General features: G+C 49.2%; 1 protein-coding gene and 1 long non-coding RNA gene across 12 annotated transcripts in view; one reads left to right on the top strand and one right to left on the bottom strand.

Moving 5' to 3' along the window:
* Positions 1–11,753, top strand: part of LOC107034918 (uncharacterized) — a 31,624-nt gene extending 19,871 nt beyond the window's left edge. Inside the window, exon 5 of one of the 2 annotated variants that reach the window (XR_012061022.1) lies at positions 10,997–11,753. This is a non-coding gene — a long non-coding RNA (uncharacterized lncRNA). Of the gene's footprint in view, positions 1–10,993 lie in introns of both variants that reach the window. The other variant, XR_012061019.1, reaches the window with a different exon arrangement.
* On the bottom strand, positions 2,651–21,955 carry PRDM8 (PR/SET domain 8). Of its 10 annotated transcripts, none has more exons than XM_072942120.1 (7): positions 21,435–21,955; positions 10,799–10,879; positions 10,301–10,551; positions 9,168–9,304; positions 6,680–6,900; positions 5,450–5,681; positions 2,651–5,055 (listed from the first exon to the last, which is right to left on the bottom strand). In XM_072942120.1, the coding sequence occupies exons 5-7, from the start codon at positions 6,896–6,898 to the stop codon at positions 3,431–3,433; spliced, it is 2,076 nt and encodes a 691-aa protein (XP_072798221.1). In that variant the 5' UTR covers positions 6,899–6,900; positions 9,168–9,304; positions 10,301–10,551; positions 10,799–10,879; positions 21,435–21,955; the 3' UTR covers positions 2,651–3,430. The 10 variants fall into 10 exon arrangements, with proteins under 10 accessions (XP_072798221.1, XP_072798226.1, XP_072798222.1 ...); XM_072942125.1 differs by lacking the exon at positions 10,799–10,879 and adding an exon at positions 9,712–9,826; XM_072942121.1 differs by lacking the exon at positions 10,799–10,879 and adding an exon at positions 9,720–9,826.
* Positions 21,956–22,603: the final 648 nt, after the last annotated feature.

Here is a 22,603-nt window from a genome sequence, read left to right as displayed (position 1 = left end):
TGGTCTCGGCTCTACAGAGCCTGCAAAGCTGTGCAGAGATGTGCGTGCGTCCTTTCCTGGCCCTCTAGTTCCCGCACGCCTGTGCGCGTACGCTGTCCTCTGCAAACACATCCTGGGAAATACAGGCGTCGCCCCCTCCCACGCACAAACGCCAACAGAGAAGAGGGGTTCGCAGTCCGCCCAGAGACAGCACGCTTGGAGATCGCAGACGCTAGGCGCCGGGTCTCTCCCAAGCCTTCTGCCCCTCAGTGGGACACCGCAAGCGCTGGTGCGGCAGCCGCTCGGTTTTCCTTTTCCCCAGTCTTTAGGACCTGTGGTTTTGGCAGGCACTCGGAGCTCAGGCCACCTGCTTGGGCTTCAGGGCACCAGCCTGCTCCAAGTCTTCATGACCCTGTGACCTTGTTTTCTCCGCAGCTGCTCGCCCACATTTACGCCTATGGCCTCAGCTGGCTCAGCAGAGGCGTGGGGTTATGGAATCTTAGAAATTCTCATCTAAGAAAGTTAAGATACATCCGAAAGCTTGAAAATGCAACATTAAAAGAAAACATGTCTCAGTTTGCCTTGGCTGAAGGCAAAACTAGCTTTGGGCACTCTTCCCCTACTGCTTCTCGCCAAAAAGGTCTTGTAGGCAGTTTGGTCAGCAAAGCTGCCCAGCTCTAAAGTGTCTGCCACGAACACACCTACCTGGGTCGCCTGGGCAGTGTAGCTCAGCCAAGGCTCGGCTTTCTTCCACGTTGTGTGATTAAGTCAATGACCATGCAAAAGAAAACACAGGGGAAGCTCAGGAGGTGTCTGTATGTGTCCCTCAAAAAATAATGTTCTAGACTATGAGGAAGTCCTTTTCAAAAAGCAGTATTTGCTTACTTTTTCTTCAGATCTAAATTCAATCTTTGAATCTCCAACAGGTAATAAAGCCACCACAGTGAAAAGGAGATTCTGGAAGAATGGGACAGAAATGAAAGGGCATTCAAGTTTTTTTGGTTTATTTTTTAAAGTAAGACCCCAGGCAACCTGGGTTCGTTGGCTGCTTGGTTGGTTGGTTGGTTGGTTTTTAAGAAACTTTTGCTCCAGAGATCCACTATGTTCCAGGCAATTTAGTCAGCCTCTCAGGCATTGTGATTTAAAGATCTCTTGAGGCCCACTTCCTATTTGTCCCCAAATATCTTTCTTACTTCTTGCCATCAAATTTGCTCCACAACCAATCTTGATCTTTTCTCCAGAAAGCCCTGTTTAGATTTAAAAGGAGCCTGATTAGCTCACTAGAAAAAAAATTTTCCCCATGCTAGAAGTTCTTTTAAAGATAGCAGAACCTGTCTCACTCATTGTAGAGATAAGAAACCAAGATGCAGGTAAATTAATGATGCCAATAATGATGCAAGGTTATACTAGTCATTCAGAGCAGAGTTATAACTGGAATTTTGGATTGTTCTTCTCATCACACTTTGCTGGGGATTAGTGTTTCAAATTACCCAACTGTTGCCTAGGAAAACTGAGAGCAAGCCTCGAAGAAATGTAGCGCTAAAAGTACTTGGATAATCTTAAGAAAGTCAGCCTGCTTTTTCAACAACCTTGGTCACACTTAAGGATACACCTTTTTGCCTTGCCCCTGGTCTTTGCCTGCCTAATAATAACTTGTTCTGTAGTCACCTTAAGATAATGAAGTTTTTACAATCCCTTTAAGGAAAACCATTGAAAGCCTACAGTGAGACTCTGTGCAAGTTTCCCATTTCAGACCTTTTCACAAGTGTCTTCCTTCTGACATAGGGGACGGTTGGCAAGATGTGAAGGAAGGAAGAAAAAAATGGGAAAACACCTTCTGTGATAGATAAATCAGTGCAATATCTGTCACTAGAGCATCTATAGAGTGACTCTGAATATGCCCATAGATCAAATGCTTGCTACTCTAGGGCCTAAAGGATCACCATTCATTTGGTTTTGTATCTACTAGTTGCTGGACATACTACATGCACCTACATGTGTATACTTTGTTTAAGAACTGTTGTCAGTATATGAAGAGTACAGAGGGACTTTCTGTAAGAGGAAGGGCAGGGAGAGGAGGAAAGTTATCAGGTTATTCTGTATTGTGATGCTCCAGGGCTCTTTTTTTTCAGAGGCTGTGCACCTGCTCAGGCTTTTAGAAGGAAAGCTGGGACTTCCTATACCTAGACCACTGTGGTCATTTCACCTTGGTTTCCAAAGAAGCTCTCCATAGGGTCTCTTAATGGGAAATGACAGAAAAGCTGAAGGGTTCTAGTGCCCAAGATGCTCTTTCATGTAAGATTCACTAGTAGAACCTATAGTAGGGCTTTTCACCTGGTCCCCCAGACCCAGGCCTGAAGAATGGCCACTTGTGAAGATGCTAGTTATCCTGCTGCTGAAAACAATGCTGACATTCCAGGGACAGGTTAGCTGCATGTCCCTGAAGGCATCTTTGTTTAAATAATTTGTCCTTTAATCAAGAAGCTCAACACTTTTCAGATAAAGATGTTCCAAATAATAATCAAACCTTACCTTCTAACTTTAAGCCTCAAAATTGGCTTAGAGTAAATAATGCAAGTGGGGCAGGGTTTATCGCCCCTCTCTTCTGCTATCTCTTCTCAAAGTGCAGCCCTAAGCTACAAAAAAAATTTGAAAAACACTTTCCAAATAATTGCTTTGAAGAAAATAGTCATTTATTGTCAAAGCATCCAACATATCCGGATAATCTATAAAGTTTAATAAATCTTTCCAGGGATAAAAGAAACACGTAACTATTCAGACTCCATTTCACTGGCACAAAATTACACTTTGTATTAAAAGGAAATACATATTTACATAATGATGACATTCTTCATTGAAGTCCATAATCATTTCATGATACATGCACTTCCCCTGGAAATTTAAATTGAATGGTGACCGCCTTTTTATTTGTTTTGCTTATTTTGTAAGAACACAAACTGTAATCAAGAAATGCCGAAAGCATTTCACACTCCTCCTTTACTTTATATCTAAAATAAATTTTGCCCTTACATATAATTATTACATCTAAATCGTAAGTGCTTAATAATTTAAGTAGAAACGTATGACAAATGCATCAATATGTTGCAATATATGACATTTTTAAAAATGTACTTTTGTTTTTGGGAAAGTGAAAATGCGTGCATTCAAAAGAAAACCCCTCAACCAACCCACCAGATCAAAAATCCACCATCCTGTCGTGTGTGTGTGTGTGTGTGTGTGTGTGTGTGAGCGCGCGCTAGTGTAGGTCTCGGGTAAACATTTGGATGTAAAGGCTGTGGGGGAGAGCACGTGTGTGCACGTGTGTGTATGTGTGTGTATGTGCGCGCGATGTTTCAGGTCACAAGGAGGTGGTGGATATCCTAGAGTGTTTGTTCCTGCAGGTGGCTCGACTGTGCGTATGCGCCCGTGGAAAGCTGGGGTCCTTTCCATGTCAATTATGCGAGGTCATGTGCCTGGAGAGATGGTGGCGCTCCCTGAAGGACTCGTTGCAGATGGGGCACTTGAGTTTCTCCTCCCGCCTTCGCTTCACCAAGGGCTCCATGGCGTACTCCTTTTTGTGATGAGACCTCATGTGGTACACCAGGTCAGAGGTCATGCGGAAGGAGGCATTGCACTTGGCGCACCAGTTCTGTGCGGGCAGACACAGCGAGGTGAAGGAGGGTGGCAGCAGCGTGAGCGCCGAGGGCAGCTGCAACTGCAGGGGCCCCGCAGCCGCGGCTGCCGCGGCCGCCGCGGCGGCGGAGCTTTTGGGCCAGAAAGCAGTGGCGTAGAGGAAGGGGCTCTGCTTGGGCAGCCCGCCGCCGCCGCCACCGTTCGGCAGGGACCCGCAAGCTCCGTTCAGGTCCGCGGCTCCCTGGAGCTTCACGGCCAGAGGGTCGGAGGCGGCCGGGTAGAGTCTGGTGGGGCCGACACCGTCGCCGGGGTGGCACGGCTCGAGCGCGCTCAGCTTCTGGCCCAGCACCAGCGGGGACAGCTGCGAGAAGGAGCGCGCCGGCTGCGAGAAGGCGCTTTTGCGCTCGTCCGACGCGGCGCCCTGGCCGCCGCCCGCCCCGCCCGCGGCCCCCGCGCCCGCGCCGCCCCCGGCGCCGTTGCCGCCCGCGCCTCCCAGCTGCGGCACCGAGGTGAAGGCGCTGCCCCGCGCCGGGCTGCCGCCCTCCAGCCGGCCCGGCAGCGCGCCCCCGGGCCGGGGGGCCAGCAGCTTCTCGGCGCCGGCCGGAGACGCGGCCACGGGCGTGGAGGAGCCGCCGCCGCCCGCGTCCTGGTCCTCAGCGGCCGTGCTCCCGCCGTCGGCGGCCGCCTCCTCCTGCAGACCGGCCGCTCGGGCCGCCTTCTTCACCTCCACGAAGGCGCTGCGCTTCGCCTCGCCCGTCTCCGGGCTGGGCGGCGCGAAGAGGCGGCCGTTCTCTTCCAGGCCGAAGTAGCTGCCGGAGGCGCGGTATTGCTGCGGCGTGCACACCAGGTCCTCCTTGGAGGCGGGCAGGGGCCGCTCGGCGAAGCGGCCCCGGCTTCCAACCAGCCCCGCGCCGCCCCCGCCGCCGCCGCCGCCACTCTCCGCCGCCTCCTCCGGGAATTTCCTCTTCCCTTTGCCGACGCCCGCGGCGTTGCCGTCGGGACTCAGCTCCGCCTCCTGGTGGCCGCTGCCGTTGCTGCCGCTGCTGAGGCTCCGGACTGGGGAGCAGCCGCTGGCTCCCCCTGAGTTCTCCAGCTCTCGGGCCAGATTGTGAAAGTCCGTGGACGGCTTCGCGCTGCCGCCGCCACCAGCCGCAGGCGGGTTACCGCCCTCGGGGGAGGCGGCCGGGTAGTGGTGGACAGGGCCGGCTTTGCAGAACTTGGGGCCGGGACCCAAGGGTGCCTCCTGTTGCTGCGTCTGCTGCTGATCCTTGCCGCCGCCGCCCCCGTGATCCTTGGTGCCCACGCCGCCGCCTTGCTCCTCTCGGGGGCTCAGCTCAGCGCTGTGAAGTCTCTTGGGGCAGCGGAAGCGCAGATGCGCCACATAGGGGAACTCAAACTGGAAACGTTGGCTGCATTCCAGGCATGTGTAAGGGGACGACCCTGCTTAGTGAGCAAACGCCACACACAGACACACAAGCGCACGCACACACACGCATACCACATGATTATTCAGCATCGTCTGCAGGACAGTTTGCCATCACCCCCTTCACAAATCCACCGTTACCTCTCAGGGACTGAGTGCCCAAGAACAGAATATCCAGTAAGGCCTAATCCGACTTTGCCACCTGACTTGGGGGCCGTACAGTAATTAGGCCAAGCGTGCCCCGATTTATTCTCACCTATCTGTCCCAGCTTCATTCTGAACTATATCTCAGAGGCTTTCTCTGAGGCACCCCAAGGGAGGAAAGGCGCGCCGAGACGCCAGAGTGAGCCCCGCTGCTCCCTGAGTTGCTCCCCGCTTGCTAAGGGCCCATACGCAGGTCGAGAGCCAACCTACCATTCATTTTGCTGTGGGATCTAGAGGGGCAGAGCAAGAGCAACTCAGTCAGTTCTTTCCCATACCAAACTAATAACTCCTCATCTTTGGCAATCCTGCGGAGAGAGCGGTAAAACAGCTGTCCGTTTTTTATATAGGCTTCAAGGTTCTGCTCTTCTTTATCTCTGGCTGATTGGACCAGACGCAACCACATGAGACCTTCTGAGGAACCATTCGCCGCTGAGGTGTCTACCTACAGTGTAGAGACAAGAAAGAATACAAGAAGGGAGGGGCCGAGGGAGACTTTTTGTGAGACTTCTATGGCCATGGGAGCCAGGGCCATTTCTCCTTATTCTTTTCCAATGAATTATCTGAGATCAAGCTTCCAAAAACTTGACCCAAGTTGGCACCCACCCTCATGTTTGTCACCAGCAGGCAGGATGACATCCCTTGCAAGCTGAATCAATTATATATAGATCATTTAAGTCGTTGTTTTCATACACTGGCTGAACAACATATGAAGACGTTCCTTCCTACAATCCAAATTAGTGTTAACCTCTTGAGAATTGATTTCTTAATTACCCCATTGCAAAAGTATGGGGGATTTTGTTCGTTTTACAAGTAAAAAGCAAGCTTAGATCTTATCAATTATTCTGTGGCATTCACTTATCTTCCTAATTTTGGCTTAAACAATTAATAGTTTTTATTTGTAAAGAAAGAATAGGAAATGAGGACTTTTCACACTCAAATATATGGCTTTAATGATGTTTTACTGTCAAACCATTAACATTTTTATCTAAATATGAACTCTTGACACTAGCTAGCTTTACCAGCAAGAGTAATACTCCCAGGAACAAGAGACCTCGGGGGTTGGAAGGCAAATGCACCCAATATTTATAATTAAAGTACTTATAGAAAGTACTTAGTATGCAAATAGCCACAACCCTAGTGGAATCTCCCAAAGAGTTAAGGAAGTTGTGTTCATGTCCAGGAAAGCTCAGAACTGAGGCACTGATTTAGACATATCTGGCATTCAAAATCAAATTTTGTCATTTATTTCAGAAAATCAGTTGACAATAATTTGAGTTTAATTTCCCTTTCCTAATTTTTGGTGTGTAAGATAAAATGTGTTCTCACATCATTGCATTTTCAGATTTCAGAAGCTGCCTCAGCTTGTCATCAAAATGACTATTAGTTCATTTTCAACAGGATATTACCCTCATACCCTACGTAGCATCAGCCAAGACTTACCCGGAAGATATAAGGGACTGTTCTCTTGTCGGTGGACTTTAGAGCTATGAAAGCTATGCTGTCATACAGGGAAGTATGGCTCAGGACACAGGGACCAAATATAGCGTTCTCAGGGATGTCACAGGTAGTGTAAACGCTGGTAAAAATATCTGTCAGGCATTGTTGGACAGCCTTGGCATCTCCATCCCAGATGCCTCGCGGGATGCCCGAATCCTCCATCACTGGAGACAGATACAAAGGACAGTGGAAGCAAATTACATTACTCCTTTTGCCTCTATGAATCCAGGAAGAATATTTTAACTACTAGACAGATTTTTCTTGAATTTGCCTGAATTTTCCATAGCTCTTATTTCAGAAATAAAGCCAACAGCAGATTAAATCTGGCATATTTTGAAGATGCCAACTAAGAGTACTTTCTTTTCCTTTAAAAATTAAAAAAAAAATATTTCAATGGGGGAGCTCAGAGTGGAGTGATTGCTTGAGAGAAAGAAAAACAGAGGGTTAGGAAAGAGAAGATCGCTTTTTTGTTTTACCTTGGGGGAGAATGGGGCAGGGTTGGGGGGAAGTCGGAGACTAGGGGAGAACAATAGGATATTTTACTAGACTATTGACTTTCCAGACTGAAAGAAACTTTTAACCCTTAGAAGAAAGCTCCTCTCATCTCCTATTATGTATTGAACTGGGTGCCCAGGAGCTGATTTTATTATTATTAGTTTTTCTTCCAAAGAGGGAAGCAGCATTAGCAAGCAGGCGGAGACAGCGGAGCATGGCGAATGGATTTCAAGTGGAGTGTCAGGGCCACTGATTCGGTGTCAGCTAACCTTTCTCTGCAGCCTACAAGAGGGGACGTATGTCTGCTCATTACCATAATCCAACACTGTCCCTCTGAGGCTTTAATTAAAAGCAGCGAGCAGAGGTAATTATTTTTTTCTCGACATGCTTATTTATGGATGAGGGTGAATCCCAGTTACCTTGTTATACAAGGGGGTGGATAGAGTCGCATGCGCCTCATGAAGTGAGCAGGTACAGGGCAGGCCTGAAGTGTCCCCTGTCTGAAATACCGCATGCGTAATGACTGGTGAATTCCTGCTTTCCCAGATAGGACCCTGTCTAGGCAAGAGAGGGCAGCCCTGCTTGAGTAGACCTCGGTGGGCTCTCCAGCTGTTTAATCCTCAGCAATCTAGAAAGTAATGCCCCAATGGAGGGCTCTCTATTAAGCTGTCATAAAGAGACATTTTTCCTTCCTTTACCGCTGGACACCCCCCCACAAGACTTATCATTAAACGAACAAACAAACAAAACAGATATTTAAATTTTAAAGTAGCTTTGAAGTAACTGCATTGTTCACTCTTTCTGACTGATTAAAAGATTCTCTCAAGTTGGTTTTTCCCCAATAACGTGGCAATGATTTATGTATTTTTGTATAATTTAAGAAGCAGGAAAGAAGAGACCGAATTCTTTTCCTAAGAAGCTTTTTTTTTATGAAATTATACGAGTAATGTCCATTTTTATCTTAATGTCTATTAACCAATTAATCTTGCAGATGTGATTACAAGATAGTGCTTTTTTTTTTCCTTTCCAGCTAACAGAGCATGAAACTTTGGTCAGCTCTTTCCCATTCACTCTGCTATATCCTTCAAATGTCAAGTATCTGCCAGACAGGAATAAGAGAAAAATATCCACAAAGTGGGAACTTATTTTATTGTGCTACAGCGTCTATCCCTGGGCATTTTTACCCAACACGAGGTAGCCTTTTTCATCTCCAGTTGCAAATTTAGACACATTTTAAAAATCCCTCAGAACCTCTCAGAACCTCCTTTTCAACGGAGTCCTATTCTCTCCTTTTTCAATTTCTTCAATTCAGCGTTTTATGCCCCAATTTTTCTCTTCCTTTTAAAAGTCTCTTTCACACAAGCGTTTCATTGTGCCGGGAGGTCGCCCCGTCACTTCGGGCAACAGCAGGGACGCAATCATTAAAATGCAGTTCTACCTAACAATACGGTGAAAAGATCCTCGCTACGCCGAGCTAATAGGAGTTCGCTTCGCCGCGGCGGCCGCCACGAGCCTCGAGCCGGTCACAAAACTGCTGGGCGACGCTTGGGCTCTGTCGCCCGCATGCGGCCGCCTTTGCCACCCAACCTTTCACAGCTCAGCATCCTCCTCTAGGCCCGGGTTCTCAGGCGCCCGGGGGACCCTCCCAGAGCCGGCTGGGCTCGCCGAAAGCCGTCGCTGCCGCCTGCCGTTCGCCCTCTCCCGTAGGCAGGCATTGTCTGGCGGCCGCGCGCTCCCCAGTCCCTTGCTTCTTGGGCAAAGTGCTCTCCACCCACTCCTCCCTTTGTATAACCCTACCCTACTGGAAGTGGAGAGCCCCTCAACAATTATTTCCCCCCTCTTCTGGATAATGAGGAGACGGCGGACAACATTTTCCACTCTTCCCATCAAACCTGCCTTCCTCCCATCCCCCTCCTCCATCAATGCAAATACTTACCAGGAATAAGGTCAGGATCAAATCGACCAAATAAGGCCACCTGGAACCAGGAGATGCAATCGAGTGTTTCTTTTGCCTATTGTATCAGTGTATTTCCATGTCAAGAGGTGTTGGTGTTGCTGTCTTGTAGGCTCTGCCTAAAGAGAGGAGAGAGATGGAGAGATGTGGAGAGAGAAATGAGGGGAGAGTAAGAGGAGAGAGAGAGAGAGAGCGCCAGAGAGAGAGAGAAGAGAGTTGTACAGATGGACCCGATGCAGTGACTGACTGGCACGCAGACACACACTTTTTGTTTGCTGCACATAATCTGCCCAATGACGCGTGACAGCCCACGTCCCCTCCCTTTAACTCTTTGCTGGGCTGGCGCTCCCTCCGGCGCTGCCTGCCTGGAAGCGATCTCTCCGGCCTGCCCGCGCCCCGCTGCCCCTGAGCGCCTGCCCCAAGTGGAAACGCCTCTCAGAGCGCGGCCCTGCCCGCCTCCTCCTAAAGCCTCGGCCCTCTGGGACTGGTACGGGGAAATCAGTTTCGGGGTCGGAAAGGGAAGTACCAAAAGACCTGGAGAGGGCCTTTTACTGTTTCGACTGGCACTGGGAGAACCTCTGGTAGAGAGCTGGCCACTCAGCACACGCACGGACCCCGTGTTCATTTCCAGAGTCTGAGTTCTGTGAAGGGGGTGGGGGGAGGAGTGTGGATTAGTCCCAAGGGATTCTCCGGTCCTTGAGCCGCGGCTGATGTGCGCAGCTAGTTGCCTGGGGGTGATAAACGTGCACCAGCTCTATCTAGGAGCGCTCACACTACCAAGCCTTTAGGAGCAAGATTCAGAAAGGATGCGCTTTGGCGAGAACTTGGCTCAGTCTTTCCTTGAAAACGGAGATGGGTAAGGAGGATGTTGTGGGAACGCTGCCAGACCTCGGAAGGGGATTTACAGGGATCTTCTGGTCCCAGGACACAAGTGCTTGACCGGGGAAGAAGTGAAGAGGAGATGGGTGGCAGGAACCCAGGTTACGGGGACACCAGCTCTTCCTGCTCTTCCGCCTCTGCCTGGCGCGTGCTGCACAGGGGGTCCCTTGCCGTGGGCGGTCGGTATTCTAAGACCCCTGGGGTTGCGGAGGATAAGTTAAAGTAAAAATTATTACCGGGATGGGCTCCGGAGAGCTTTTCACTTTCAGCAGGTGGTGAAAGAGCGGATGGAGTTGCCGAGCCCGTCTCGGGAGCCTCGTTTGTGCGCTAAGCCACTTAGAGGCGCTGGCTTGCCCCTTTAGTGCAGCAGCTGATGCTAATGACTTGAGGTCTTTAACAGCCTGAAAGTTGACTCCTTCAACAGAGGTCGCAACACATTTTTGCTGGGGGTTCTCGGGATTCTTTTTCGACATTTAACTCTCTGCTCCTAAGGGAAGAAAGACTTTTGAGTCGTATAGAGAGTCCCACTCCCTCAGCCCCACCCACAACACCACTACATTGAAGAGGGCAATTTGTTAGCTTTAGGATAAATAGGACGTGTAGCCGGCTAAAGTGAACGAAGCAGAACCACTATGTAAGGAGACAGCCTCATTTTTTAGCCAGTGCTGAAATAAGGTAAGTGGATTGGGGTTGGCAAAAAGTAGTTTAAAAGGGAAAGATGTGTACAGTGTTACCTTGATACTCTCCTGGCTCCGAGACCTCCCTCCGGAACCCACTGAAGCAGCGAGGCACGAAGTGCCTTCCCTTGCGGGCGCCTACAACAAGGAGGCCCGGAAAGGATTTTGCTGAGGAGAAATTTTTTTAAATGTGTAAAGAATTTCCCACTGAGTTCTCTTCTTCTCTCTCTCCTCCCTTCTCTTTTCACCCAGCAGCCCTGGTCAGCCTCCCCACATAAGTTCCTTCTGATCGGACAGAGCCCCTTGCCTAGGATTAAGCTGGGACTTGGAGAAAGAAGAGTTGCAAGATCCTCATATACCAGGGAGGAAGGGGAGAATTCTTCCTGAATTTCCAGGTTAGCTATTGACTTTTCAAATAAACCTTCTCAAACTGCAGCTGTCCTTCATCTTAACATATCATTCCTCTTATGCATGTGTGCACACTTTTAAATAGTTTGGCCAAGGGCAACTCATGTAACGACCAAGACTCAATGCTGAGGGCTCTCATGTATTTCTATATAAGAATCTGCAAAGTTATTTAGCCACCAATTGGCTTATAACTGGGTGCTCCACTCATTACCCCCCCCACAAAGCATCCCCCCATCACTTGTTTAAAGAAAGAATGGTGGGATTGGAAATGTCAAAAGAATTGCCTGAAACATCTGAAAAATAACTTGCAGTGTTAAAGAATTCACTTACATGAATTCAGAGAAGAAATGGAAAAAGAAAGGGCAGGAGACATGCAGGTGTAAAAATCCCCAGCAAATTAAGATAAAGAAGTAGCCATAAGAGAGTTGTGGTCCCTTAGAAACTACAGCAATGGGGTGTGTGTGTGTGTGTGTGTGTGTGTGTAGCAGTGTCTTTGAACTAATTCCATTAAACTGTTGAACAGAACACTCCTTAGAGTCTTTCCCAGGACAAGTCATCTGTCCATGCAAGCCATTTTTAAAAATCCTCCTACATATTGTAAATATAAAAGCACCCACTGCAGTATATGGGCATTCTTACGCTTAAGCTCTAAATGGCAGGCATTTTTCCTTTCCCTAGCCTTTCCTTTCTTAAATATAAAGGGCACTAAGACTATGTCTCCTTTGAGGTACTGAAACCTAGACTCTGATTTGTATAAAATAACAAAGGTTTTTGGTATTTAAATTGGGAATGAGGGAGTTTGACCTTCTAAGTCTAGAAAATAATTAAGATTCTGTACATCCAAGAGGGGAGTTATATAATGAGAATCTGGCCATCAGATATCTCTTCTTAGTTTCACTTATTTGCTGCTCACTTAGATTTCCCCTACTGATTTTAGATTAAATGCCCAAATAAAAGAATTTCCTACATTTTATGAATCCAACTAACTCTTTGTCTTAGGTATTAAATGATTCACATAACAAAAAAAATTAGTAAGATTAGCTTTGAAATTTCTACTTTGAAGGTTTTCCAATTTTTAAAGTGGTACATATTTTGCTAGGTAATATAAATGATCTAAATGAAAATTGTTAATGGGAGGTAAAGAAAATCTACAGATTATTTTTATTTCTCTAGAAATGTATGGGTTAAAATGGTACATAAACTACTTTTAGATCATTCTGCATTATTACTTACTGGAATTCACTGACACTAATGAAGGGCTGAAGCACTTATTCAGCCCCAACCAGTACTATAAAAATGCATCTCAGTCAATGGTTTTATCTAATTCAATGAAACAATGGGTTTATGCATATATTTGGAGCTCTTTTCCCTGGGATTTTATTTCCAATTAAACGATTAGAGGGATGACAATGAAGAGTGAGGGTATTTTTGCCTTGCTCCACTTTAACATGGCTTCTGGCAGTTATGGTAAAAAATACATGTGTAGACAACTGCAGTATTGTTTTGGAAGAGAAGGCTGGAGAGAGGTTGATGAATGATTCCCGAGGTGGTGCCTTTTATGACTTAAGTGGGAGGGTGGAGAAAGGGTAAGAAAGGAAATCTGATTCTTGAGAGTATTTGAATGGAAATGTCGTTTCTCCTCCCAGGGTAGAGAGAAATGGGGCCCCAAATATCTCAACTTCTGTGATAGGAGGCAGGCGAAGTCTCTAAGAACAACCTACTCAGAAGGATTATTACTTTATAAGAATGAAAACATTGTTTTTCTTTTTTCTATCGTTATAGATCCTGGCTCATCCCCCTCTAATCATATCACCAAAGCACGACACAAACACAAACACACACACACACACACACACACACACACACACACACACACGTATATTTACATATTCACACTGGAAGACAAGAGGATGCCAAAGAAGCAGACAGACAGTGGAGAATTTTTCCTAAACTTATTAATTTCCCACAGGGAGGTCTCTGGAAAGGGCTTATGAGGAGACTGGGGGAGGCAGAGAGTAACTTCATGGAGGGGTATTGCATTGTCTAGCCTCACCATGGAGAGTAAGGAACTTTCTAAGGGATAACTTAGAGCCAAGAAGAGGCAGACTTGCTGAGCTGAATAAAGGTTTACGTGGATGGGGAGGGGGCACTTTGTTTTTAATAAGTATACATGGCAATCCCATTGTGGGCCTGTTCCTTAGCAAGGATTACAGTGGGTTCAATAGCTGATAAATGAATTAATCTTTCCTAGGCTCATTCTGGGCCAGCCAGAGATGCAAAAGATGGATAAGATTATAGCCAGGGTCCCAACTGCTGGGATCATTACTCCTGACACATTTTTCTCTCTTTCTCAATCAATGTTAACTGTTTTTCATGCTGCTGCTACTACTGTAACTATTGTCATCATGGTTATAACCTACCTTTCTCAAGTTTAAAACCTTCTATCTGAGGGATCTCAAGTTCCACTTGCCCTTCTGCTGGAGTTCAGCTTTGAGCTGGATAGTCTTTGAGAGCTTTGTTTAATTCATTTTCTCTCCTGGATCTAAGTTGTAGTCAACTGGCTTAATGGCTTCTGGGTATGACTTCTAGCAGGACAAACTGGTGCTATTGAAAGCACCACAGGTCTGAAATCAATGTCTCATGCGGTGACAAAGTAACCTGTGAGCCAGATCTAATATCCAGCATCCTGACCCCCTGGACTCTCCCAGATTTTGTACCCCTCTCCAGATGAATGGCTAGAGATCTGGCAAGGAATTTTCTATCAAATCTGCAGGTTACAAAGTCCTTCCCAGAATTATACATACAGTCTTTGAATATCTCTTAGTAGGAGGGGTAGGGTAGGAGGAAGGAAATGTAGGCAGTCAGCCACTCTGAGACTCCTTGCCCTCTGGGCCAGGCTCTCTAGGGAGACTGGGGCCGAAGGGGTGTCCAGTAGTCTCAAGTGGGAGGGAGCATCAGATTTTGAGAAGACTGATTCTAGGCTGTGGGAATGTCATCAAGGTGAGAGGCTCTACATCAGATTTCTTTACAAAGCCAGGAAAAGGGACATTATCCCAATACCTGGTACCTGAATGTCTAGTTCCTGAGTTAAAAGAGAGATGCTTATTGAAACACAGTGGGTTCCCACTGGGCAGATTTTCGATTCCCTGGCACCTGATCACAGCTGGCCCTCTGAAGTATGGACTTAGATTATAAACTGGGCTGCTGGCAGATAAGCAGCATAAAGCAATCCTCTCCTGGAAAGCGGGTCTAGGCAGAACACACACATGCCCAGGACTTTCTAGCTTGGAATCCATCCACTGCACTTTCCTGAAGCCGGAGGAAAGACACATTTGATTTTCTCTAAGGAAAAGGGAGGCAAGAAATAAAAGGAATGAAAATGACTAGGGGAGTAGATATCAATCAGTGACCAGAACAGTGATGATTCACATTGCTTTGTTAGAGCCTTGGAAATACAGTTTAGTTTTATCACAAACTATGTTCTTATACCCAAAGCACTCCCCTGGTTGTATTGTAAATTGGACCGTTTGAGTGAAAACCACCTTTCATGATTTCATTTCAAATGAATTGCAGGTGTTTCATAATTAAATCCAGGAGTGTTAATCTAGCATCAATGGGGGAATGTCTCCCTAAATATTAAATGAAAGGCCTATAGCTTTTAACAGGTTTACATAAGCACTAAAAAACTACCAATGTAGGTCTTTTTTCCATTCTAATACTTAGGAGAAGCTGTCTGTTAAGGAATTCAAAGATCAGCTTGTCACAAACAATATTAACAGCATGACTACTATAAACAATATTGTATACACATTACAAAGCGGCAAAAATAATAGGGGGATTGAAAATTTTATTTGTTCTCTTGAACTTACTGATTGAAAAGCCAATTTCCAGATTGATTTGATAGTCTTATGATGATGTAATATAAAGGTAGCCAAGATATAATTCATAACATCCTCTAAAGTTTTAAGGAAAACCCATATATAAAAAATAAACATTATCCTGAATTATAAAATATATCATTCACAAATTCCTAAGAAGAATAAACATATTGAATTTAAAAACCTGGATGTTGAGTTTCCTGAAGGCCTCAAATCCAATTTAGGTCTGAACAATTTTATACCTGATCAGACATGGTTCTCTCTGTGTGTGTATATGTGTGTGTGTGTGTGTGTGTGTGTGTGTGTGAGAGAGAGACTTTTCTTGGCTGCATGTCTACATAGTCACTTCTCCCTGTTGCTTGTTTTCATGTAAAATGGTTTTAAGAAAATAGTTTGTATTAAGTTATATAGGAGAACATTCAGTCTTGGAGAGGCAAAACAATAGAGTTCTAAAAATATATTTTATACATATGACTTATTATCAAGTACCTTGTGTATGTGATCAGTTGTCTCATAGCATTAGCTACATTCTAGAGCCAGTTTACCTGAGGCCCTAGGAAGTTAATGTTTCCAGACAGGGATCCTCTGAATTTGTGAAAATATCCCGGGGAAAGTCAATCCTCTGAGAGTGCAGCTGGTTCCATTTCTTATCTGGGGGACTGAATTAGCTTTTCTACCCCTGAAGCCACTCACAGCTGAGTTTGGGCCTAACGTTTGGGCCTCAGGGCAAAGCAGGGAAGTGCTTGCTAGCCACAGACAATTCCTGATGTCTGGATTCTCTGGTGCCCGTATCTCAGTAAAGGCATAGAGGGAAGAGTGCAGAGAAGGTCAAATGACAGACAGGCTCAGACGTGGGCTAATGAGATCTTCCTGAGAGAGACTCAGGGAGGATACTACCTCGACCGTATCACAAGGGCAGACAACGCTCCCACTACATTTGGGAGGAGTCACTAAAGAATGACACTGAACGGGGCTTGGGCAGAACCAGACAAGCCCTGAGAGAAGGGTCACTCTTCTAGAAGCAGCATTAGCAAACCATGAAAGTGAGGCAGGAAGAAGACATGTGGCACTCTAGGTGCGCGACAGACACACCCTGGACTAAGCAGGGGGGAAGCATATGTAGACGTCCCCTTCCCCTCTTTTCCACGTTCTCCAGCCTCCTTCCCCCTCCCTGGAATTAGTGCCAACTCTTGCCTCCTGCTGAGACTACTTTCCGTGTGGAAAGGCTTCTCGAGCTCTGGGCTTTCTGGGCAGCTCCTTTTACTCCAGCCCTCAGCCTCCATATGCCCCCTGCGTCCTCACCCGGCTCTCCTGTCTCCCCACCAGCCCCCTTTCCAAGGGCACGGGTCTGTGTTTCGATCTCTCAGTAGCTGGGCTGCCTGTGACCTCCCTCAGCCTTTGTTTCCTCCTCAAACTAAGGATGCTGGCAAGAGGTGTCGCCAGGGTCGCGCGGAGGACTCACTGAGGGAACGAGGGCGAGCGGGGCGAGCGCGCTTTGGAAAGCCAGTTGCTGAGCAGATGGTAAGGGATTACATCCAAGAGCCGGGGTTAGTTTCATTTCAGCCTTGGACATCCCAGAGAGGTCTCAATGCCTTCATTAACGAACCTTCTCAGATGTCTAGAGAACTGACCCAAGAAGGACCAGCAACTCAGGTTCAGGCCACAACTCCATCAGGAGAACTATAATGCATGGGTTCAAATCCGGGCCCGTGGCGCTGGGCAGATAATTCAATCTGTCCGTGCTTCAGGCCTTCATCTGAGGACCGAGGGTAATAAAGGGAACTCTTTTCACGAAGTTACCGAAGTTACCATGAGAGCTGAGTTGATATTTAGCAAGCGTAGAGAACAATGCCTGACACACAGTGAACAGCTATTTCGGTGCTGGCTATGTTACTGTTGGTAACACTGCCTTCGCTTCCTTCTCGGAAAATTTAAGAATTGTATTGTGCACCCGCTTTCAAAGCCACTCAGTGAAGCCTGGGGATTTCTCGATGTTTCTAGGAAGGCTGGAAGGAGGTACCGGAGAATAAAGTAAGTAGGCGGGAGGAATGCGTCCAGGTGTTCAGGAACCCCCTCCCTCTACCACCCAAGGAAGGGCCCAAACACAGAATACAGAAGAGCGAGCAGTTCTCAGCCGGGAGGCTGGGAGACGGGACTTCCATCCCTCACCAGCCGGGAGTCCTTTCTTTAGATCTGGCAGCCGCGCCACGTTACAGGCGCTGGGAGGTCCGGCGGCGAGGGCAGAGGGCTCAAGCAGTCCCACCTCGCGCAACAAGAAGCCTGTAAACGCATCGCTGGTTGACTCCACTGCCGCGGCCGGAAAGCCAAAGCCTGGCGGGGCAGAGAAGCCTGGGGCCCGGGCCGCCCGCCCCGAGCAGGGCCTCGGGCCTCGGGGCGGAGCGGCCCCTCCCCTTCCTCGAAGGGCGGCGGCTCGGACGCAGGCGGGGCGCGAGGCGGGGTGGGCCGCCCAGGACCACCCGTACGCACTCCAGCCCGGGGAGCAGGTCGGAACGAGGCGCCGCCACCCGGGCCTCCGCCACGCCCAGGCCTGGGGCTGGGCGGGTTCCACGCCCGCCGCCTTCAGGCCCCGCCCCGACGCCCGCACGCGGTCTGCGCGGGGCATTGTGGGCCGCACCTACGACGGAGCCCCGGGTCGGGCCCGGCTACCTCAGCCCTGAGCCGGCGGGTCACTACCCGACACCTGCAGCCTCATGCTCTGTGAAACCTAGTAAGAGCCCAAACAGTAAACTATTTAAAGCATCTCAGTGTCTGCCACTTTGAAATGCTGGGTAAATATAATTTTTTAATCTTAGCCCCCCTAATCTCTATCTCCTTCAGAGAGAGAAAAAAAATGCAAAGGTGCACGTTGTTACGTGGGTGGTACTGCACACAGAATTGGGAAGAAGCAGTTTGTGGCAGAAAGTTAGGTGACACTTCTGGAAGCTGCAGGCCTTTCCTCTGGCCTTCTCAGGGTAAGGTAAAAGAATACGAAAGGCAGAGAAAAGGAACTTAGAACATGGAAGATGCTCAACAAATGTTTCTTGAGTAGAAAATGGCATTTCAAGTATTAATGAGACAAGGAGTCTGTCTGAAATGGAATGGGAAACCCAGGATTGGGACTGGCTTCCATCTCTCTGCACCTGGCTGCCAGTAGGCATGTTGGGAGCATTTCTATGTGACTTTAATGTCATGGCGTCTGGGAGAGGAAATTACAGGGGTGAATTTTCTTGGGGTGAATTAGGCCTTTAGTGGAGGTTTGAAATCTCTATATTCCCCCAAAGCTTGAGAATTCAATTTAGAGTCCAGGAGCTTACATTCAGACATCCTGTCATCATCCTTACAGCTTAGGCCCTTTCAGAATAGAGAGCATACCTACATCACCATATGCTTATCACTGCCACACTCCTTCAATGCCAGAGTCCTTTGATTTTTCAAATGGGAGCACCAACATCCTTTTTGTTGTTGTTGTTCTCTATAGATAATAGGATAATGGAGGATGATGTTTTACCGGGAACTAACAGGACATTGGGGAAAACATGGCCCCAAACAGCATTCAAGACCACATCCTTCTGCTCTACTCCTGAGGGCAGAGAATGCTGATGCAGCAACAGCAATCTAAGGTATTTCATAAACTTCTGGCTTTTTGTCTGCTCTCCTCTCAGACCCTGACTAAAAAGTGTTAGCAGAAAGGAAAATAAAATGAGATAAAACCAATTCCTCAACTCTTACCCCCCCCCCCGGTGGGGAGGGCAAAGGCAACAACTGGTGAGAAGGAGCTGCAACTTGGAAAAGATTTATTTTTCCTGGCTATAAATCTCACCCCCTTGTTCCTCTGCCCAACGAAGCATGATAAAGTCCTTTTCCATAAAGTATTCAGTATTAGAGCCACAAAGCTCCCCCAATCAGTAGCCATCTGCTTCTACCATAACTGCTGCTCCCGGAGCAGGGGAAGCAGCAGCAGAGAAAGGGCACCACTGTTAGGCTGCTGGACAAATGAGGAGGCTGAATAGCTTTGGTTTTCCTTGTGTATCTGTATCTATAGAGACAGGAGAAGAAAGGCCGCATTATATTGATACAACAATTGTAAAACAAAACACGGAAGAGGCATCTAAAGGGCAATATCGCATGCATCAGGGGTCTCCAGATAAAAGGGGATCTAACAGATTTATAGAAACCTTTAATTGGTTTTCAATTGAAAGCTAAAGAGGCTGGGGCGAAGCTGTGAAGAGTGGCAAAGTGCTCTCCCTCAGCCGTCTGGGAGGCGTGATCGATTTCGCCGAGGGCTAGAAGAAGAATCCGGAACCTGCCCGAAGCCTCGGCGAGGGCAGGGAACAACACTGTGTTGCGAGTTTAGCTCTGGGGCCAGGGAGTTACTGATTTGTTCATAATAACAGAATGTCTCAATCTCTTTCTCTCTCTCTCTCCGTTCCTGCTTCCCTTCCTCCTACCCTCCTTCAGTCTGGTAGGTAAGTGGAGAGGGAAGGAAGGGATGCAAAAGTAAATCCAACTTCCCGTCCCCGGATAAACAGAACTCAGCTTAAAAACGCCAAGCTTTAAACCCGTTCATCAGTTAGTAGGGAGGCCCCTTTGAAAAAACAGGAGTCCCGCCCGCCCGCACCCTACCCGTATCCTCTCCTCTCTCCTTTTCTGGACTCAAACCGGAGAAGCTAAAAAATCACTGGAGACTCTCCATTTAGTACATGGAGAAGTTTTTGCTTGCGCCCAACGGGCTGGTTTCAGAGCGCATTTCTCCACTCAGCAGGCACCGCGCTCCTTTACTTAACCCCTTCCTGCCCTGCCGGCGGCGGCCCCCACAAGCTTACGAGGCCAGTGCCCACTCACACAACAGCCCCAGACATCCGTCCGTCGGTTCCTAAGGCTAGTTTATTGGCCCGACCCTCCATTATCTTTTTCGATTTCCTAATTAATCAAAGATAAAAGGCAATGGTGCAAATTACGATTATGAGGGAACTGGAAGACGGTTTTGAATAAAATGGGAGAAGGGAAATGTGATTGATGGAACCACATGATAGGGGGTACTGAAATCTCAAGTGATAGAAATAGGCCTCAGGGGGTAAAACCCTGACCCCTCTGTCCTGCCAGCGGGCTTCTTTGCCTGCCCTAACGCTGTCGCAAGGGGACAGTTCCAAATGAGGTCACTTGGGTCCGAAGCCTTCGGAGGAAGGAGAACTGGGTTTTCTCTCAGGCTCCAACCTCATTAGGTGGCTACCGCCTAGCTAACTCTGTCCGCCCCTCCACCCCCGCCAGCGCGCCAGCCCCTCCATCCCCAGCGCCAACGCGCACTCCACAGCCGCCCCAGCGGAATTTCAGGACTATGGGCCAGGGATCCTAGTCCACAACAGGAACGCCCTTTGACTGAAATACACCCCATTATTACGTTGCTGCGCCAAGCCGCAAGTCGCTCACAGTTTTCCTTCTGTCTTTAAATACTCCTCCAGCGAGGCTAACTCTTCGTGAAATTGCAGGAAAACAAGTCTAGTAGGTCAGAGATTGCATTTGCTCCTGTAAGGGATTATTGGAGCCCCTGTCTGATGCTGCTTTCCAGAATTACGTTCGGATTAAAAGGCAGACACGGCAGGGGCACACATTTTGCATTCACTGGTGGCTGTGATTAATGTTTCCTAGGGGATTTGTCTTGGAAACTTACAGAACGTGCTCTCGGAGGTCTAATGCCCGACAACCGCGCGTAGGGGCGAGCAGAGGGTCTGTGGGCACGCGCCAGAGCACTGGGGGATTAGAGGGGTCGTCAGATGGGCGCGCGATGCCAGGCCCCGCGGCCTTTTAGCGCCTTCTTCCCTCCACCCCAGTCCCAGCACAACTGCTACGGGGTACAGCAGTCAGGACTATCCCAGGAGGCGGACTTCAGGTCTTACAGGAGTATGTATCAAAGAAAGTGCCCTCGAAGTGTCCGCTCCGGGTGGGGGAAAAGGGCTCAGTACCGGACCACTGAACTTCATATATCCGTCCAGTTAAGGGAATTTCGAGCTCCGTGTTCAGGGGAGGCGCTGCTCCCAAATGCCTCACTCTCCGCCTCAAACCAGAGTCTACGGGCCCAGACCCGGAAGAGAGTGACTGCAGTCCCCTCAGGCCCCCCATAATCAGGGTTGCTTTCGGGGGCACCCAGGGGAGCACCTGTGGAGAGCAGCCAGAGCCTGGACAGGAAAAATATCCCCTTTCTCATTGCCCCGGGGGTCTGTCAAACCCTGACCGCGCGGGTAAAGAGACCAGAGAAAGAGGAAAGTTCCAGGATGTAAGGGAGCAGGCGGGGAGAAGGAAGGGAAACTGGCAAGGAAGGAAAAAAGAGAAGCAACTAGGAATCGGGTGAGAGCGTAGGGAGAAAAACGCAGAAAATGGGGAAGGGGGTGGTCGCAGTTGCTGGGCATTACCGCTCTCCGGCAGAAGGGGGCACCTTTCCGGCCTGGACAGCCTTCCACTCGGCTGGGGCAGGACGCCCTGGCGGGCCCACCCTCGGGCTGGGCTCCGGGGTGCTGGGCGCCCCCTCCTGGCGGCTCCGCGGCGCTCCGGGCGGTCCCGCGGGTGCTCTGCTCCAGCGACTGCTCCGCCGGCGGCGCAGGGGACGTGGAGGTGGTGCCGGGAGGAGAGTCGGGAGACGGAGTGAGGGTGTGAGGGTGCTGCGGCGGCGAAGAGGCTCCCCGCTCCCCGCACCCTCCCCTGCGCCTTCCTCACCTGGGGCCTGCACGGCCCCTTCATCGCGGGCACAGCTCCTGCGCGCTCCTCGGCGGCCCCAGCTCCCGCCCTGATCCGAGCCGGCGGCGGAGCCCGCCCTCCTCGCCGAGCGGTCGCGGTCTCTGCTGCAGCAGCTGGGAGGGAGGGAGCGACCGCCGGCTGCTGCCGGGCGGCGTCTGGGGGCCGCGAGCCGAGCGCGAGGAGCCGCCATCTGGAGCCTGGCAGCGGGCGGGGGTGCGGGTGCAAGGGAAAGGGCCTGGCGGCTCGGCCCAGGGTACACGAGGGGCCGAGGTCCGAGCGTGGGAGCGCGTGCTTGAGTGCTTGTGGTGGAGTGTGCGTGAGGGTGTATGGCCCCTGGGGAGGAGGAGCAGAACCCTGCCCCTTGAAAGTCCCACTGAATTCCGGAACACTCCCTACAGGCAGGTCTAGCAAAAGAGAGGGGGGGACCAGCGTGGCAGTCCCTCCTCCCACCAGCTATTTCCCCAGGAGGTTGGAGAGTTTGGGATGGGGATGGGGATGGGGAGGGGGCTGGGGCTGGGGCTGGGGGAGGGGGGGCAAAACACTCCTACGCGCGCATACACCCGCTGTCCATCAGAAGTGGTTTTCTCATTTCCCTTTCCTCCCACCTTGTTCATCCCACTCCAGGAAACAGTCCTCTCCAAACGGCATGGGTTTTTGGACACCTCCACATTACTTCAGACAACTACTTCAGCCAGAACGTGGGACAGACACTGACAGGATATCACCCTTGAGAATAAATACCGTCTAGTTTCCAGTGGATGGTGGAAAAGGGAAGGGGTGGGGTGAGGGAAGCTCATCCTTGCACTGCTAGCACAGTGAAGGAGAGAATAATTGGGGAGGGGCAGGA

The sequence above is a fragment of the Vicugna pacos genome, chromosome 2, assembly GCF_048564905.1.
Source record: "Vicugna pacos chromosome 2, VicPac4, whole genome shotgun sequence".
Classification (NCBI taxonomy): Eukaryota; Metazoa; Chordata; class Mammalia; order Artiodactyla; family Camelidae; genus Vicugna; species Vicugna pacos.
Note: the sequence above shows the minus strand (reverse complement) of the source record. Positions and strands in the feature narration are given on the sequence as shown.